Consider the following 20,180-nt stretch of genomic DNA (forward strand, 5'->3'; position numbering starts at 1 on the left):
AAGTCCCCGTGTGTTCCCTTGACTCCCTTGTCGTGTCTTCCACCCACAAGTCCGTGCTCCGTGCTCTTCCACTCCTGTGTGTCCCGGCACCCCGTGCTCACTGCTCTTGTGTTCCACGCTCCTTCCTGGATAAAATAACAAAGAAGCAACCGTCAGGACACTCAACCACTGCAGGCATGCACTCACTTAACTTGGCTCACAAAGACCACTGACGTGGAGTCTCACACAACAATCCCACGCCGAGGAGCACTCGGCCACACTCTTAAGTAGCTCCCCAACGAGGCTTCATTAGCTGCAGGTGTGTGTGATCATCCGCTTCAGGTGTGGCCAGCCTCCAGATGGTAAATGGTCTGTATTTGTATAGCGCTTTTCTAGTCCTTAAGGACCCCAAAGCACTTTACACAACCAGTCATCCACCAATTCACACACACATTCACACACTGGTGATGGCAAGCTACATTGTAGCCACAGCCACCCTGGGGCGCACTGACAGAGGTGAGGCTGCCGGACACTGGCGCCACCAGGCCCTCTGACCACCACCAGTAGGCAACGGGTGAAGTGTCTTGCCCAAGGACACAACGACAGAGACTGTCCGAGCCGGGGCTCAAACCGGCAACCTTCCGATTACAAGGCAAACTCCCAACTCTTGAGCCACGATCGCCCCAGATGGGACACACCTACCAGGCCTGCCTGAAACCCAGTGCTCAGCCACACTCACAGACACACCCACTTGCCTATACGTACAAGCACAGAGAACACAAGAACAGCAGCACAGTGCAGCAAACATACATCATATATCAGTCCATAACTGCTCATGGACCCTGGGTCGCTCACATCCATGTCCCTGACACAAATAAAACTATAGGGATGATTGAGTAGTAAGTAATGTTAGAGCAGAAATGGAAATGGGTTTATGGCTGTCATTTCTTCAAAGCTTGATTTGTTTAAAAAAAACAGTTTTCATCCTAAGTCTAAGAGATGGCAGCAGAGACTCTGTAAATCTTTTGGCTGCTCCCTTTAGGGCTCACAGCAGATTTTTGTCAGTGCGACTTGTCATACAGTCCCGATCAAAAGTTTAAAGACCAGTTGAAAAACGGCAAAAAAAATCATATTTTGCATGATTAGATCTTCACAAGGTTCCAAGTCGAGCTTCAACATGCAACAAGAAGAAATGAGAGTGAGACAAAACATTTTTTGAGCATGCAATTTATTGAAAACAACACTTAAACTGAAACAGGCTGTTTTACAGCTGATCAGAAGTTTAGGACCACACCTGCAAAAAACCCCATAAACTCCCCAAAACAGAAATCAAAGTTCCAAACATGAACTCAATAATGAGTATCTCCACCGTTATTGTTAATCACTTCAAAAATTCATTGAGGCATACTTGATGTAAGCGTTTCCATGAGGTGAGTGGGAACATTACTCCAAGTGGTGAAGACGGCCACACGAAGGCAACCTACTGTCTGGAACTGTTGTGTCTGATATGTTCTAGCCTTTTTAAAGGTATAATACGAAGTGATTATCTTTTTGTGTTTACAAACACTGCCCCGCTCAACAAGTGAGCAGTGTCTGTCAAACCAGTTAGAAGATAAATATAGAGAAGCAGCATTAGCAAAAAGCCATGAATAATACATAATTATCAGAAATGACATGAAGTGACAAAGTAAATATAACATTTTTTTAATCTGTCTAACTTATAAACTTTGTATGTTTTATCTATATTATATATGTGGGGTGTGATTTATGGGATTTGGACAGCTGCATTCAAAAAGAACATATTTCTTCTTCACACCCTAAATGCCAAATTCTATAACCTGTTTGTGTGTTTTGATTTTTGAGCTGGCTGTATATATTTTTAAAAAGTGCAAATTTGGGAGTATGGATTAAAACACAAATTCAAAAAATAAACTCTGCATTTCCACAACTGAGATCTCACCTTTCTTCTTTGGTAACGACTGCCACAGCTGCCACGGCTGCCACGATTACCACAACTGCAATGGAAACGATAACTAGAAAAACGATTTCAGCTCCAATGTCAGTGGGATTCTCTGTTGAATAGAATATGGAAGGACTTTAATAATAAATTTGCGCTGTTACTTAAGAATAAGTGAAGAACAAATCAGTAAGGACCTGGTAGTTGATGCATCTTATATCTCTGATTGAAATAATAAGATTTATCAGTTCCACAGTTGGTACCTCATTACGTTTTGCTCACTTCAGGTTATCTATCATGTGTCCCCACTTCAGTGAACCATCTTATTGAGTTGTTAGTAGTAGAGATTTGATTAGTAAATGTGGTAAAATTGGTAAAAGGTCAACATATCTAATATTGTCTCAAGCAACTTACACCAGCGCCTGTACCACCTAAGACAACTGAGGAAGTTCAGGGTCTCTCCAAAGATCCTCAGGATTTTCTATACAGGCACTGTGGAGAGCATCCTCACACAGAACATCACATCGTGGTTTGGGAACAGCTGTGTTAAGGACCAAAAAGCTCACCAGAGAGTGATCCGTACAGCAGAACGCTGCTGCAGGATTGCTCTCCCCCTGCTTCAGGACACCTACACCAGGAGATGCCGGACTAGAGCAGCGCAGATACTGAAGGACCCGTCCCATCCTGGCAACAAACTGTTCCAACTTCTACAATCCGGTAGAAGGTTCCGCATCATCTGGGCAAGGACAGAGAGACTCAAGAGGAGCTTCTATCCCCAAGCCATCCGGGCCCTAAACCACCCCCCCACCCCACACACACACACACACCCGCCCTCTCACATCATCTATAATTGACTGAGACAGGACTCTCCTCCAGACACTCTAAACCCACCGGCACAATGTACATTTCAAATTCCTTTAATTTTAAATATGTTTATATTGTCTATTCTGTAAAATAGTCAGATTGTCTATTCTTATTTAATTCACTTAATGTACAGAATTCACCTGCTTGCTGCTACTACTGCACATTCACCTAATGTATATACTATATATATAATGTTCTTCCTCTACCCCCCCACCTCCCCATTTTTGCACATGTCGAGGAGCGTGTCAGGCTACATTTCACTGTGTGTTATACTTGTATAACTATGCATGTGACAAATAAAGAACCTTGAACCTTGAACCATTATAGAAAGAAATCATCAATCAATTAATACTCTGTGTGAAAGCACTTTGCAAAACTGAGCAGAAAAAAGAAAAGTTGACAGGAAGAAACAGAATCAGGGCCATGACATGCTTATCTGCCACAGCGAGCTGGGAGAAAGTTTCGAGTGAAAAGATGATCATGGAGACACAGCAAGCAACATAACACATAACACAGGAAGAGATAATTGGGCGGTCAGGTCTACAGACCTGGAACATGAAGTCACAGAGTCAGAGACAAATGCACAAAGGAGAGTAATTTGTGTTTGCTGTCTTTTGTACACAAGACAAAAAGTTTATTCCATTCATTTCAAGGGTTTTGATGTTAATATTATTATATGTATTATAACAACTTGTATTGATGAATGATTACAATGCTTGGTGAGAATCTTGTTGTCCTCTTCTAAATAAATAATTCTAGTGATTATGTGGAACTACTGAGTGCCAACTCAGTATGATGCTTTACGTTAATAGTAGTATTAATAACTACTGTGTAAAAATGCTCCAGTCTTACTCATATTGGTCCTGATCACTGCTCAGTCCAGTTTGGTGATGATGTCATTGTTCACACTATAGAACTGAAACACACAGTGGTACCTCTCCCAGTCTTCAGGTGTGACTGATGAAACATTCAGATCAACACTCGTCTGAAAGGTCCCATCATTGTTGGGAAGGATCTCTCCCAGATCCACACCTTCATGAATCTCCTCTTCATCTTTCCTCCAGAACATCACGGCTCTGTCAGGATAGAAACCTGTAGCGTGGCAGCTGACTGGAGAGGAGGAAGACTTCTGAAGGAGAGACACTGAAGGAAGAACTGGAGAGAGACAGGCAGTCGTTAGATTCTCGTTTGAATTTGACTCCGCTTTAAAAAGCCATACATTTTCTCTTTTACAACCAGTGGCGGTCCTAGCCCCCCCCCCCCCTCCCACACACAATTGTACATTAACATAGAACTGAATTTCACAAGAGAAACATACGCACACACAGATATGAAGAGAGAGAGAGTATGCGTTGTATGCAAACGGCTACCAAACAGCCATCATAATTCCTCATACAATGAGAACAGGACAAATCAACAATTGACAATGACTAATTAATATTAAAATCTGTAACATAATGTATTGTTTGGAGTTTAGTCTTTTACTGTTACTATTATTACCATTTCTTCTTGGAGCAACTGTAACCCACATAATTTCCTTAGGAATTAATAAAGTCTTCTGATTCTGATTGTTTCAGGATGACCTGCCATTATCCAATGACACATCTGCTTACCTGTATCTTTTGCTCATTTCTCCTCCTCTTCTTTTCTCTTTTTTTCTAAACTGAGCACCTGATCGTTTTGAACCCAGGATTCAAATCATGAATACATAATGGGCTTGGATTTACAACATTATGAATGAAATGTGCTCTACTTGGAAGCAGCAGGTCTCCCTCTCCTTTCCACGGGTTGTGTGTGAGACTTTAAATCATCAAAATATAAAATATAAATTTTAAATTGTTATTGATCCCTTTACCCCGAGTCCTAAAGTGTATATTTATTTTCTTACTCTTCTTATATTTATTGTTTTTTTACTTGCACTGCTGTAACTGGAGCCTCGTCGTCTCGTCTCTCCATATACTGGACTGTATGTAGCGGAGATGACAATAAAGTTTACTTTGAATTCAGCAGCGAGCAGGCGCACCGAGGAAAAACAAATTATTGCAAATTATAAGTCTGTATCATAATGTCTGCTGTTTTCGTGTTTGTTGGTTTGTTTTAATTTTCTTTTATTTTGCGAGTTGGTTATTAGATGCTGCTCCAGCCAGCCAGAGAATCCCCCGCCGCCCCGCCCTCTCCTCCCTGTGCTGCAAGCAGCAGGCGCACCTCGCAAACGAAGGGCGCCCTTACTCCCAGCAAATGGGCGATAGAAAACCGATCGGTGCCTGTGACATCCCCAGTGTGCGCTGGCATGACGTCGTGAGAACGGGTTGTCGCGCAGCATGAGTACCAGCAATTTTTTTTTTTTTTTTTTTTTTTTACCGATGCCCGTTATCATCATCATCGTTTATTTGTATAACACTTTAAGAACACACCAGGCAGACCAAAGTGCTGAACAACACAGATCAAAACAACTACCAAATTAAAAATACCATTAAATCATTACATACAATAAAATAAATAAGAAGGTGTTAGTTTCCTACAGAGTTAAAAGCCAGGGAATAAAAATAGGTTTTCAATCTGGACTTAAAGACCTGCACTGATGACGCTTGTCTAATTTGGAGGGGAAGGTTATTCCAGAGCATCGGAGCCGCAATTGAAAACGCTCGGTCTCCTCTGCATTTCAGCCGCGACTTAGGGACCGACAGCAACAGCTGCTCAGCGGAACGGAGCGAGCGAGGAGGAACATGTGGCTTCAGCAAATCAGATAAGTAGACAGGAGCCAGACCATTTAAAGATTTAAAAACCAATAAAAGGACTTTAAAACGAACCCTAAATTCAATGGGAAGCCAATGTAAGTAAGCCAGAACCGGAGTGATGTGATCCAATTTCCTACTACCGGTTAAAAATCGTCCCGCCGCATTTTGCACTAACTGCAGGCGTGACAAGGCGTTATGCAGCCCCCCACCACGATGCCGCCTCGGGCAACCGCCCGTGTCGCCCGTATCTAAAACCGCTACTGGTTAGAAATGCTATTATTACTTTAGGATTAGTTTAACACAAAGTCAGAGCTGACCCGGGAGAACTGCTGTGAGTCAAAGTGCGCAGCATAAAGGTCCTTTCACATCAGACGCAGCATGTGCTGCTAATGCTAACTGCTAACTAAAAGCCAAGGATCCAGAATTTGTTGAGCTGGCTGCTGAGCTCTGTGGGGTTTTGTAGCAGCTCTACCTGTACTAGATGCACCTGCTCCTTGTCATTTCTATCTCTGACTTTATGTCCTCTACAAGAGTTTCTGGGGGGGGGGTTGCTGGTTCTTCAAATGTTCAATAAAAAACATGTATGCTAATTCATAACGAAGAAAGCTTTGTAACTATCCCCACTAGTGACTAGTGATCCCCACTGTCATTTCCACAACACTGTGCGGCCTCTTTTATCTATTTTTCTTAAATATATATTTCCTGGGGGTGAAATTCCCCTAGGTGGCGTTGTCGTTTTTACTATTTCTTTTATAACCCTGCCGACCACTTGGTGACAGTCTGATGAGTCCAAATTTGCTTTTGTTCCACTCGCTGTGTTTTTGTGTGACACAGAAAAGGTGAATGGATGGTCTCTACATGCATAGCTCCCACCTCCAAGCATGGAGGAGGAGGCGTGCTGGTGACACTGTCGGGGATTTATTCAAAATTGAAGGCACACTGAAACAGCATGGCTACCACAGCATCCTGCAGCGACACACTGTCCCATCCAGTTTGCTTTTAGTTGGACCATGATTTATTTTTCAACAGGACAGTGACCCCAAACACACCTTCAGGCTGTGTAAGGGCTATTTGACTGAGAAGGAGAGTGATGGAGTCCTGTCTCCACAGTCATGAGATGGTTTGGGATGAGATGGACCACAGAGTGAAGGCAAAAGGCGCCAACAAGTGGCTCAGCATCTCAAGCTCAAGCTCAGCATCTCTGGGAACTCCATTTCAGGTGATGACCTCATGAAGCCCATTGAGAGAATCCCAAGAGTGTGCAAAGCAGTAATCGAAGCAAAGGATGGCTATTTTGGAGAAAATGTAAAACACATTTTGAGTTATTTCACACTTTTTTTTTATTACATATTTCCCAGATTTTGTAGCCGATGCTTTACCTAACGAAGTAGAGATGGCTTACCGTGACAAGAAAATGTAGCTCAGGCAAGACTGGATGAGCACCGTATTAGGCGATCATTGGAACAGCAGCACACAGAACTGTAAACAGATCTTTAAATCCTAAAGTAACAAGTTTAAGAAATGCTTTAACCACACTGGAGGTATGTCAGAAAAAATGTTTTTCCTGGCTTGATGTCAAACAGTTGTAGCTATACAGGTTTTTACAGAAGCACAAAGTGACAATCTGCTCACATATTAAAGAATGCTTTCTCTGTTTTAATCTCTAATGGATGAGTGCTCTGGGATATCATTGTACTTTACTCCTTTACTCTACTAGTCTCTAGGTTGTCCACGTAGTTCAGCAGAGGGATGGTTGTGAATGGGATGATGACCGGGGACATTATTGGTTATTAACACTACGGTTATGATGGAGAAGACTTTATATCTTTGGACCTGAAGACTCTAACATGGATTACTCCAGTGCCACAGACTGTTGTCACAAACCCACACAGCAAACAGGTCTGGCCCAGATTTTTTTCAGATTTGCCAGTAGTTATTAACCCACTAAACACACAATATTGAACAATGAAATCCTATCTTGATCATATAAAGACAAATCTTTTATTTTCATCCTCTCAGTCTCTCTGTATCGCCAGTTCTTTCCTCAGTGGCTCTTCTCCAGAAGACTCCTTCCGCTCCAGTGAGCTGCCACACTACAGTTTTCTAGCCGAACAGGGTCGTGATGTTTTGGAGGAAAGATGGAGAAGGAGAGATCATCACGAACCATGACGGGACCTTCCAGACGAGTGTCGATCTGAATGTTTCATCGGTCACAGCTGAAGACTGGAGGAGATAAAACTGTGTTCCAGCTCTCTAATGACAGCATCATCACCAAACCTGACAAAGGAATGATCAGAACAAACCGAGGTGAGTCTAAAACTAGATTTAGCAGTCTTTAATTAGTCACAAGTGTTACAATGAGGTCTCATTGTAGTTTATGATAATAATCATTTTTGGCTCCAAAATCAGCATTTATTTTAATTTCTCACCCTGGTCTCAGAATTTTCAAGCAAATCAAATTCTTTAGTAATTTGAAAAAGAGTATCATGAATATCTTTAGAGAGGACCAGAGGAGTGTCTTCACCAACACTGTGTTTCTGTCTTTGCAGCTCTTCACGACACAACTGAAGGCAAATGGAAACTATAGCCTGTATGCCAATAATTAATAGATGCTGAGATACAAACTGTGTACACTTCTTGTTAAACAACTTTCATAGTTTATTTGTCAAACTTACATGTCGTGTTTGGATATTATATATCTACTTTTTAGCTTTTTTATGGACATCTTATCACCACTCACACATCACAAACACAATCTTCTAATATCTGTTTACGTCCCACCGTCATCTTTGAAGAAGGAAACTGTAAATGGCTAAAGAGTCAGCATTCACCTGTAATGAGTCATTCACATGTGAACAATGACTCAGTGGGGATGTTTCCGTCGGCTGCCTCTGGCTTGATTCCAGCTTTGCTACATTTTTAAAACAGCATCCATTTGTTTTCTATTGAACAACGACATCTACAGATTTTTTAGAAATTTACTTCAAACGTGTAATTTTCACTTTTGGACTTTTGGAATCACTGTTTTCTGATGTTTAGGTACACTGAAATTTTAAACTTGCTGTGTGGATTTCTTATACTTCTTTTTTACTGACTTCCTGATTGTATTTTTAAATCTTATCTTGTTCTAATATGATACATAATCAACTGGTGAAAACAGATTTCATGAACAGAAACACATACACACTAAATGTGCGAGGATGAATGAAACCTGTAACAAACGCATGCATACCAACAGTTTTCATTTCGGTGAATCCTCAGGCTCAGTGTGTGTTTTTCCATGTTACCACCAGAGGGCAACACAAATCGACATCTCTGCCATAAGGAAAGTCCCAACAGAGGAAACAGGCTGCCAGTGTGTTTCCACACCTCTGGCTTTTCAGAGGGTTTATTTTTTTAAGGAAAACCTTAAATTTGGCAGTGAGATTATACCTATCAGAGGAAAGGTAGCTTCAGTCTTGTCATTGTCAGAATAATGATCCAGTAAAATAATAAGCAGCTATTCATCTACAGTGGCTTGCAAAAGTATTCGGCCCCCTTGAACTTTTCCACATTTTGTCACATTACAGCCACAAACATGAATCAATTTTATTGAAAGACCAATACAAAGTGGTGTACACGTGAGAAGTGGAACGAAAATCATACATGATTCCAAACATTTTTTACAAACAAATAACTGCAAAGTTCAAAAGTTCAGATCAACACTCATCTGAAAGTTAGGTTTCAAAAGCAGTAATGATTTGACAAACATTGCTAGGTTCGATTCACTCAAGAATGCATTTGTGTACAAAAATTCTCATCGCTATTTGAAAAGGTTGGAAGTCACAAATATGCATTATCATGTGTGTTATAGTGTATCATCATAATACAACTCAATTGGCACTTGGTGGTCAAAACAGAAGCTCTTGTGATCTTGTTTGTATAATTATGACTGGATTCTTTGTAAAGTTACATTCAGTGCCATCCTGCATTAATAAGAGTGCGATTTCACCGTGTTGAACTGCTCTGGTCTCTTAACAAAGGGTGCAAATATTTTCTAACTTCATGCATAATTTGATGTAAATGGCAATAATTCAACAGTGACCCCCAGGTTCTTGCAAAGTGGTAATTATTTTAACAGGATTAATCTATATAAAAGTATAAACTTAAATATAGTGTTACATCTTTAGTACTTAGAAACAACTTCCTTGATGCTCCCCGAAGGGAGGGAGCATGTAATCTCTTCTGTTTGTCTGTCTGGTCACACCAAATGTGAAAATCAGTAAAAACTTTATGTTACGCACAATTTTGATGGATCGTGTTCATGTTACCCCTGAAAACAGGGGGAAAGAATCACGAGAGTGACTTTGACTTGCTTCTCTCATGCAGTTGTTTATTGCAATGAAATGAACATAAATATTTCACATCCTGTACTGCTCAATGTCACAGAGTAGAAGGAAAAGCTAAATAATAAACCAAATACTAAAGTGGTTACTAAACATATATCGGAACGTTTCCTCACCAAATGGATAATAATAGCAACATTTCTAGCTCCTGCCGTTATATAATACAAAACTGAGGCTCAAAACTGCCGTGACTATGTGCACAAAACAAACTGTAATTGTAAAGCTTACAAAACAATGAAGAGTTACATCTTGATGCATGCTCAATCATCCAGGTAAGTAAATTTCCAAAAGTTGATTCTGTTCATCTGGGGATAAGGGAATAATCTCAGGGAATCATCTCAGGTTTTTACAGCTTATAGAAAGATTTCAGCCAATTCAGCATGTTGTAATGAAGACATCAAACAACAGCAGTAAAGTTTTAGTATAACCCTTGCCATCCGTGGGGCGCTGCATTCTCCGAGTCCTCCTGTTTGTTCAGTGTTTTTTGGAAAGAAATGTTAGCCAGGGCACCTGAAGTGCAGAAGCACTCAGAGAGCACAACTCCTGCTGAAGGATGTGGCCTTGACCTAGACACAGTTTTTACAAAATTACATCAGCTTAAGCTGTCATTGCTGTCAACCATCACACAAAATTTGAACATGAGATCTTGAAAACTGTGGATGCTAGGCTGAAAACAAACAGAAGAGAAACAAGTTTATCCAATCACAAACCACCACCAAACATAAAGTTTACCAAACATAAAGAGTCCAGAAATGCACATCGCAGATAACACTGATGTTCTGCTGCTGGTTGATGGTGTTGGCAGCGGAGGATATTACCCCACAGCGTCCCTGATTGTTATCCGTAACTACTATGTTGCTGACCATGTCCACTCCTTTATGACCAGCGTGTCAACATGTTGTCCTTCCAGCAGGATAACACGTCACAAAGTGAGTTCATGAGTAAATGAGTCTATAATGCCCTCTGCAGTGACAGGCTCTCAGTCTAATAGAGAACCTTTTGAGATGTGGTGGGAAGGGAGACATGACAGTCAGCCTTGTTGATTTAGTTGCTCTGACAGCTCAGATCCTTTGTCAGGAGCTGAAAAGAAAAATCAAAAACCTTCAGTCTGGATTGATTTTTATCTGTTGGTAAAATGCTCCGCAGCTCAATAAGTAAAAATGAAAACCTCTCAATTTTTCAGTTCAAGTGAGGCAGAGCAATTGAGCTAGACTAAAAATAAGAAAGAGAAACTGCATCAGCAAGAATTCATTAATAAAAAATAATTATCTTTTTCACTCTAAGGCACAAACAGACATGGGTCATGCATGCGAAGGTTAACCTGTCACCATGTTTTGCTGCAAATCATAAAAAAGTTACAATTTTTTTTTTACATAGTGACAGGTACACTGTAAAATCTAATTAGTTCCCTTAAAAAAATATGCAAAGTCGTTGCCTCAAAAACGTTTACTTAAGAAAATCAACTCAGAGCAACTTTTTCATTCAGAGTATAGGTTTGGATATCTTTTTTTCCATTAATGAATAAAACAATTTAAAAACTGCAATTTTCTTTTACTCAGATTATCTTGGTCTAATATTAAACATTTGATTAAAACCAGAGTGTTTGATGCATCTCAGTATTAAACAGATCTGTATGATAATAAAGGGATCTGAAGCAAATGTCTTGAAAAAGCATGGGAATAAATCCATTGGTAATATTATTAAAATCCTTGTTTTAAATCCAGAGTGCATGTCACAAAGTGAGACAAGGAAGGGGAACTTACAAGATGTAGGCCGTCTGTCTGAAATTTAAAAAAAAAAAGAAAGAAAAAAAAGCAAATGAGTTTTTAACATTTCGAAGTGCCTGAAAATCTCATGTTTTCCTCACATAAATTCAGAAAGAACCATGTCTAATGTAAAAAGTACAACAGAAATATTCTAACTGAGCATTTCCCATCTGGTACTGGCTGATTAGTGAACTCAGTTTCTTTGAATCTCTCACCTTTCTTCTTTTTCCAAACAGCAAATCCAGCGGCAGCAATGAGAATGAGAACAGCAAAAACAAGGACTGCAGCGATGGTGTTGAACAGCATGTCAGAGGACGTCTCTGCTCAGTAAAGAAAAGCAAATGAAAATAAACGTATAGGATCAAATGTGCTGTTAAAGTAGTTTAAAACAAAAGTATGTCGATCCATCCTATCACATTCATCTGATTTATGTAATAACATAGATAACAATATCACATTGGTGAGGGAAAGCAAGTATGCTTAAATGTCAGTATGCAACTATTGCAACTGTTGTGATTTGACGCTAGAATCGAATTAAGTTAGAATATTATTATTAACAAAAGACAGAAAATTATTATATTTTACAATCATTGAAAAAAATAGAAAGATTGTTTTCCTCTGTTAGGATCTCCATTAGTTATTCCTACAGTAACAGTTATTCTTCTTTGTGTCCAAAAAATAAAAGTACAAAACAATCAAAAACATTATAGACAATCCACAAATTGAGCAAAAAAAATGTTTCTCTCACCTTCATCAGTGTTAAATATTTTTTTGCCCCAGTTTGTGCTGATCTGAGTTTTATTCAGTTTGATAACAATGATGTCCTCACCACCAGAGAGCTGAAACACACAGTCGTAACTTCCCCAGTCTTCAGGTGTGACTGATGAAACATTCAGATCAACACTCATCTGAAAGGTCTCGTCATTGTTTGGGAGAATCTCTCCAGGATTCACACCTTCATGGATCTCCTCTCCATCTTTCCTCCAGAACATGACGGCTCTGTTAGGATAGAAACCTGTAGCATGGCAGCTGACTGGAGAGGAGGGAGTCCTCTGGAGGAGAGACACTGAGGGAAGAACTGGAAGAAGGAAAGGAATTAAACCAAAACCTAATATTCAAAACAGAGTCGTTAGAGCCAAACAATCATCATCTTAAGTCATGTCAAGTTTATCTGTGTAGCACTGTTCAGACAGAAGGTAATTCAGAGTTCTTTAGAGAGGGGAGGATAAATACAAGAGACATTTAAAACATCTAATGTATATGATGATATAACACATACAGCTTTTCATCACCAGCTTCCAGCAGCTGCATGAGGCTACAATATGACATCTTTTAGACTAAAAATAACCTGAAACACTCTGAGATATAGCAATGAAACTGTGAACACAAGAATACTTAATGAATAATCATGAGTTTCAGTTCATGTCAATAATAATCTTTCAACCACAAACATAATAAATTTTATCTTAATCCATCCATCAATTTTAACATCACCAGAAGCCGAATTCACCACCAGGTGGAGCTAAAAGAGAAGCTGCAAAATGGCTCATCCACTGTTTGGAAACCACTGATGAACTACAGCATCACTGCATTACAATCTTTCACTGAACAAGTTGACCTGCTGACTGTAAATTTTACTCACAAAAACATTAAATTACTGTATAAATGTTCTCAGTCAAAAGTAAAAGGGAGGTTATTAAATGGTACTGTTTAAACTTCCTGTTTCATTTTGACAATTCATTTTGACTTTTCTTGAGACATTTCACTAATTTCCTCATCTTGTCTGTCCTCTTGTCTGTTATTCAGAAATCAGTCTCAGTACATCATGCTGGAGGATGTCTCAGTTCCTAAAATGCATATGAACAAGAAAGGAGGCTGGAAGAGGAGCTATAATCAAAATGACCACGGTGAGAGATGGCCTCTTCTTTTTTGTTTCAATTATTTAAGATGATCAGACTTTCTGCCCTTCACTGACTCTGTGTGTGATTGAAGGTATGATATCTTGTCACATTGCAGAGAGGCCCTAAATATGTATATAAGATGTTTTTGATCCAAAACCTAAAACTGCAGTTATCAGGAAAACGTCATATCAGTTTTCATACCTTCTAAATCATTAAATTTCAAATCTACTTAAACGTTTTTGCCATTTTCTCTTTCAATGATAACTATTTTTCAAAAGATAATACAAAGTAAAACAAACACTACTGCATCAGGTCATGTGATTCTACCTGTTCTCTGCAGAGAGCTGTTGCCACTCTCCACATACATCTTCAGCCACTCTGGACAAATCTTAGTGAGGATTTTTTCACGGTCTTTCATTCTGGTTGTGTCAGCATCCCAACTCTGTTTGATAATGTCAGCCTCTGGTTTCAGTGCGATCCACTTCAGCGTCTTTAGATCCAATTTAAGAAAGTCTTCTCCATCATATCCGTACTGTAAAAGTCCAGTAATCTCTCCGGTGTTTTCATCCCATTCACAGCCTTCTATCATCTGTAAAATGTGGACAGCTGAGGCGAGAGAGAAAACAGAGGTTGCAGCAAACATCTGAAACTCAAAGGCTATAAACTCTAAGAAGCACAATAAAGACATAATGCAAGACATAAAACAGAGACATGATCTATAATTTTTAAAGGTAAAATCTTAACATTGTTAATACATGACTAAAATTGAGAACAATTATTTTTATGAATTATTTTATTCTTTTTAGGGCACACTAGTGAGGTTTGATGATTACAAAAATAAAATAACTAATTTTGCTAACAATCTTTTACATTAATCAGTTTTGTTTATGCATATACATGATTTATGATAATTTGGCAAATCAAATAACAGAAAACACTGCACCTCTACTTTGGTTTAACTGCTGCTTCAAACTAGAAATCCATAATCTGAACAGATTTGGCCGATCCACAAAACAATAGTCAGTGAGCGACTCCAACATCTGAGGGTTGGTATCTAATAATTTCTTCGCCCAGTCCTGTCTTGCTTCCAGTATCTTGTTGCTGCTGTCACAGTAGTAAGCCATCTGAATGCCATCAATTACTGGGAAACCCACAAACTCGGATATGTTTGGGTTTCCAGAGGAACCAGTGTCAAAACTAACCAATGAATGTTTCACTGTGGGACAAAAATGTTTATAACTTTAGTAAACAAGTAAATAAAATATATAAACATTAATCCGAAATAAGATTAATTCAGTATGAATCAGACTCCACAGCAGGTGTGTGTGATCAATTATGAAGCATGTACAATGATATATGTGTACTTTTGAGTACAAATGTGTGTACCCAAACCTGAACATATTAATGAAAATTAATGTGCACATTTATGTTTAGCTTCACAAATCTGATCATTGACACTTTCAAAAACTTCCCTGTCCATAAAAAAGTCTATGAATATTTGTGGCCTTCTTTTTGCTAACTTACAGAGCATTAAATGCCAGTGCACAGATCACCTGATTATATCACCTGATTTATTTGGGAGGGATGACAAATGTAAGCTGCGTTCAAGTGCTGGATTTCCCCCAGATTCCTGTGTTTTATATTTATTTAGAAAATAAAAGATTTATTCTATTTGTCTTGATGCATGCTCAAAAACCCAGGTCAGAAAATCCCAGAGTTGATTCTGTTCATCTGGATGTAGCGTTCTCAGAGAAAAATGTTTCATCACTCATCCAAGTGACTTCTGCTGACTGCAGGTTTCCCCAACCTTAAAAGCAACATAAAAACCTTCGATCCTGACCTTTTACCATTTACAGAATTTGGGAATGTCTGCAATCATTTATGTGTGATCATGACAGTCTGAAAAAAATAATTGTGGCTTATTGTTAGGAAACAGTGCGAGTTTCGGTTGTTATGCAACTTTACTATTTATAAAGTTGGGGGAATCTGGAGTCAGCTGAGACTGAAGAAGTCACTGGATGAGTGATGAAATATTTCTCTGACTGAAAACGCTAAGTCCAGATGAACAGAATCAGCTGTTTCATTTGAAAAAACAAACAAACATAAAAAATCCAGATAAGGCCAAATATTCCAGATGTCCACCACATTAACACACACATTTGTAAAACATTGTATGTGTTCAGATTCCTTTGTATGTGGACTGGAGCACACATTTATGAGCACTGAAAACCGCACAGAAATATTAATACTCATTTGTAAATCTTAGTTAACACTTGTGTATGACATCAGATACATTTGTAACCCTGCTGAGACTAATTTAACACTTTACAAATAGGACAGTTTAATGAGGAAACACTTCACAAAATGTCATTTCTCATTATACAACTTCGACCACTGCAAATTAACAATACATTACACATACTATACAAAGAGCGTGTGTTACATTTCTTCAGAGCCCACTGGTAAGCATAAGGAGGAGCAAACAATATGACAACTCATAAAAAAAAGTTTGTCTTCTGCAATTAGCCACATTCAAGCTGTAATAATAAAGTAAACTACTTTTAATATTTAACGTATGATCTTACCCGGACATACCACATTAGAGCAGAGGAGTAATAGATACACAGGTTTCATGTTGCTTTTGCGTTGCTGTGTTTATCGTGAGAGTCTGGTTTTTTCTGCCTTCAAACTGGGTAAAGCCAGCCCCCACAGGAAACTACCTGATTTCAAAATAAAAGCTACTTTCTGAGGGTTGTGATTTTGGCATTAAAGGTCTGTAATAAGTTAGTCCGTAATAAATTATAACTTAATAAATAAATACATAACAATATACAGTGCCTTAAAAATGAATACATTTAAAATTACAAATAAAATAATATTAAAATAGCACATCTACCATCTCCAAACTAGTAACCACGTTTAAGAGTAAGACTTGCACAGCCATTACAAGGAAATTATCAGAGCAGTCCATTCAGTTATACTGAAACTGGATCTAAGCAAAACCTGTACCAGATGAGCTGATGATAAACGCCTTCAACAAATGTCTCTTCAAATATATTAAGTAAAAGTAAAAGTAAAAATCTAAAAACAGAAACAGGTTTTAATTACAAGGGAATTTGTAATTTAATAAAATAAATCTGATATGAACCTTTTATTGGAAAAACAAAACCTGACAGCTTTTATGCTGTCTATACCAAATCTTTTCACCTATGTGTCATTTATGATCGTGGCTCAAGAGTTGGCAGTTCATCTTGTAATTGGAAGGTTGCTGGTTCGAGCCCTGGCTCGGACAGTCTTGATCGTTGTGTCCTTGGGCAAGACACTTCACCCGTTGCCTACTGGTGGTGGTCAGAGGACACCTTTGGACACCTTTGGCGCCAGTGTCCGGCAGCCTCGCCTCTGTCAGTGCGCCCCAGGGCAGCTGTGGCTACAATGTAGCTTGCCATTACCAGTGTGTGAATGTGTGTGTGAATGAATGTAGTGTAAAGCGCTTTGAGGTCCATAGGGACTAAGTAAAGCACTACACAAATACAGGCCATTTACCATGTAGCCTGAACAGAAAGAATAAAAAAAATATTACAGCAGGTGTCCACAGATTATTGGAAATATAAAGGTGCATTCAAAATTAGCAGCAAGATAAAAAGTTGTTACTGTAATGTTATTTTAATCTGCACCTCACAAACATATGTATATATTTTATACATAATAAAAGAGGGGGGAAATATGTTTTTGCCAATTAGTGTTTATGCTGATTCACCAGTGACTGTCTTCATATCCAAAACTTTGTCTATTTACTATGAATGTTCAATCAGCAATTACACTGCTTATTCCACATGCAGAAACTGTTCTGGTATTAAAACATTTTATAATAAATGGGCTTTTATTTTCATTTTTTTCTATTTCTTATTTTGGAACCACAAGGAAGCCAGCAGTCTAAGAGCAAAGTGGAATGATATGGTACTATAAGGTCATTAAGATAAGATGGGGCCTGATTATTCAAGACCTTGTATGTGAGGGAGCCAATGAAGAGAAGCTGATATAGGAGAAATATGCTCTCTCTTTCTAGCCAACTTGAGAAGATAGCACTCCCAAGGTGGAATGCTGGCTGAATGAGAGATTTGGGTAGGGTGTGTGCTGTTTGCCATCACCAGAACTTGCAGACAGATGGTAAAGGCTTGCAGGTGTGAAAAGCCTGAAACAAGCTCTTGTGATTACATTTAAAAAAAAAAAAAAAGTTAAATTAGGTGGCCATTTCATTTACAAGAGTCTAACTCTAGTTAGAACAAAATAATTTTATGTTTCTATGGCAAATGCAATTAAATCATGTATGATCTGCATGAAATTGAACAACCTTTTGTTGAAATGACATGATACAAATGAGCAAGAGTGGTTAGTTGCCTGGGCGATATCACAAGGTCACGTGAGGTTTCAAAGCACAGAAAAATATAAGGGGGTAATAAGATGCAGAAAAGCATACACTTGCATACACAGCATCCTTGTGACTTAACCTCTTAAGGCAGTGGTTCCCAAACTTTTTTTGTTAGGCCCCCCTTTGTTTTACAAGACAAAATCCCCCCCCCCCCCCCCCCCAACCCCACACAAACACATCCTCCAACCACACACACTCATATTTTGTTTTCAAACTCCATTGCGGTTTATTTCACACCTCAAACATTTAGTAAACAATTAAACAAATACAATTAAACTTCAATAAATTACAGGTAGTAATAAAATACACTACTATCTCTTTTATGCTACGTCCACACCTACACGGGTATTTTTGAAAACGCAGCTGTTTCTATGCGTTTGGACCTTTCGTCCACACATAAATGGCGTTTCGAATGACCAAAAACTGAGATTTTTTAAAACTCTGTTTTTGCGTTTACGTGTGGATGAGGACGTCACGCAACGTCAAAGGTATGTGTGCTGTGCGCACGTTATTGTTTACATGAGATGAATTTCTACAATGGCAGATAGAGACAAAATACTGTTACTGTTAATCTGACTATCTTCAGTTTTTACACGCTTACATACACACATGCAGTTACTGTTCCTCCATTTAGAAAGGCAGAGGCGTCACGGTGTAATTATTTTACGTGTAGTTGTTTTTTTCCTATGTAATAATATTCAACATTATCAATACATTTTTTCAAAAATGCCTCTCTGTGCAAAATGGGTTCAAAAACATAAACAACTGTGGGATACTGTTTGTCCGTGATTTGAACCGGGGGAACAAATTACGGCAGGATCAGCCTGATATTATTTGTATCCCGCTGTAACTTTACTGTATAAAGAGCTAACATCTCCAAAATGTCAGGAGTAGTTAGTCATTACAAGAAGTGTTTGTGAACTAAAAATCAAGAATGTGGGATACTGTTTGTCTGTGATTTGGAGAGCCCAGCGCGTGCTCCCGACGCAGGGAAAACCAACTCTGTCGCAGAGACCTACCTTGGCACTTGTACACATGAAGCCAAAGGGAAGATATGCTTCACCATATTTTCTAGCCTTTGGCTTGGAAGGAGGTTGGTTTGGAAACATATTTGGCAATGCTTCATCTCCTGCTTTACGTTTGTGTGGGAGCCCTGTCAAAAACCTGTCCAATATGATAGCTTTCTTTCTTTCTTTTTTCTTTTTTTCTTTTCATACTGCACCCCCCCCCCCCCCCCCCCCCCCCCCCCGCAATGGCTCTGCACCCACCCTAGAGGGTGGGCCCCACACTTTGGGAACCTCTGTCTTAAGGTTTGGTGGTGTGGTGGTTAGCACTGGTAATTTCACCATCAGGCCAGGGCCTTTCTGTGTGGAGCTTGCATGTTCTCCCTATGTTTGTGTGAGGCCCCCCATGACTCTGATAAGGGGAAGGGAATGGATGGAGTGACAAGTATGTGAATTTAGTTACAAATACATTTAATTGTAGGAAAAAAAGATGTGCATGAGAAGTTTTATGTTAACCAGACTAGACTTTGTTGAACACTCCAAAAAAGAACTCTTTCAATTAACTTAAAATAAGGATGGAAAGGATTTCAGTGTTAATAAATGACTTTTGCTGGACTTTTTGCTGGAAAGCTAGACTAATGTAATTTGCACTGGTTTAATCAATTCAATAAAATGAAGTTGGAATAACATAATTGCATAATGCTAAAATAAAGCAATTTAACCATGTGGAAATCCTTTCCATGATTTTTTATATTCATTCAGTTCGAGAGGAGGATAGATTGTATCCCCGACAAACTGTAATGCATGGGAGAACTTTGCAGATGAGCATCATGTTGCGGTTGAAAATGTTACTGCCTAAAATTGAAATGATTGAAAGGCAACTAGCATGCAAAATTAGATTATTATGTCATTTTATTATGTTAATATTAAGATTGACAGTGTGGAGAAGTGGTATTGACTTAAGGAACAGAAACGCAGCCAAATACCTATCAACAACATATATATATATATATATATATATATATATATATATATATATATATATATATATATATATATATGTATATATATAAAATATATACATATATATATATATATATTATTTTTTTTTTTTAACTTATATGTAACTTATAACTTATCTTTAACTTATATATATA

At 38.7% G+C, this 20,180-nt stretch overlaps 1 protein-coding gene across 2 annotated transcripts; it reads right to left on the reverse strand.

Annotated features, from left to right (window-relative positions):
* Positions 1-9,663: 9,663 nt before the first annotated feature.
* Positions 9,664-16,269, reverse strand: LOC135932718 (major histocompatibility complex class I-related gene protein-like). Of its 2 annotated transcripts, XM_065470308.1 has the most exons (7): positions 16,176-16,234; positions 14,534-14,806; positions 13,918-14,196; positions 12,438-12,767; positions 11,905-12,009; positions 11,687-11,704; positions 9,664-11,003 (listed from the first exon to the last, which is right to left on the reverse strand). In XM_065470308.1, exons 1-7 carry the CDS (start codon positions 16,222-16,224, stop codon positions 10,954-10,956), a joined length of 1,104 nt encoding a protein of 367 aa, XP_065326380.1. In that variant the 5' UTR covers positions 16,225-16,234; the 3' UTR covers positions 9,664-10,953. The 2 variants fall into 2 exon arrangements, with proteins under 2 accessions (XP_065326380.1, XP_065326381.1); XM_065470309.1 differs by lacking the exon at positions 14,534-14,806 and having other exon boundaries at positions 16,176-16,269.
* Positions 16,270-20,180: the final 3,911 nt, after the last annotated feature.

The sequence above is a fragment of the Pelmatolapia mariae genome, linkage group LG22, assembly GCF_036321145.2.
Source record: "Pelmatolapia mariae isolate MD_Pm_ZW linkage group LG22, Pm_UMD_F_2, whole genome shotgun sequence".
NCBI classification, from domain to species: domain Eukaryota; kingdom Metazoa; phylum Chordata; class Actinopteri; order Cichliformes; family Cichlidae; genus Pelmatolapia; species Pelmatolapia mariae.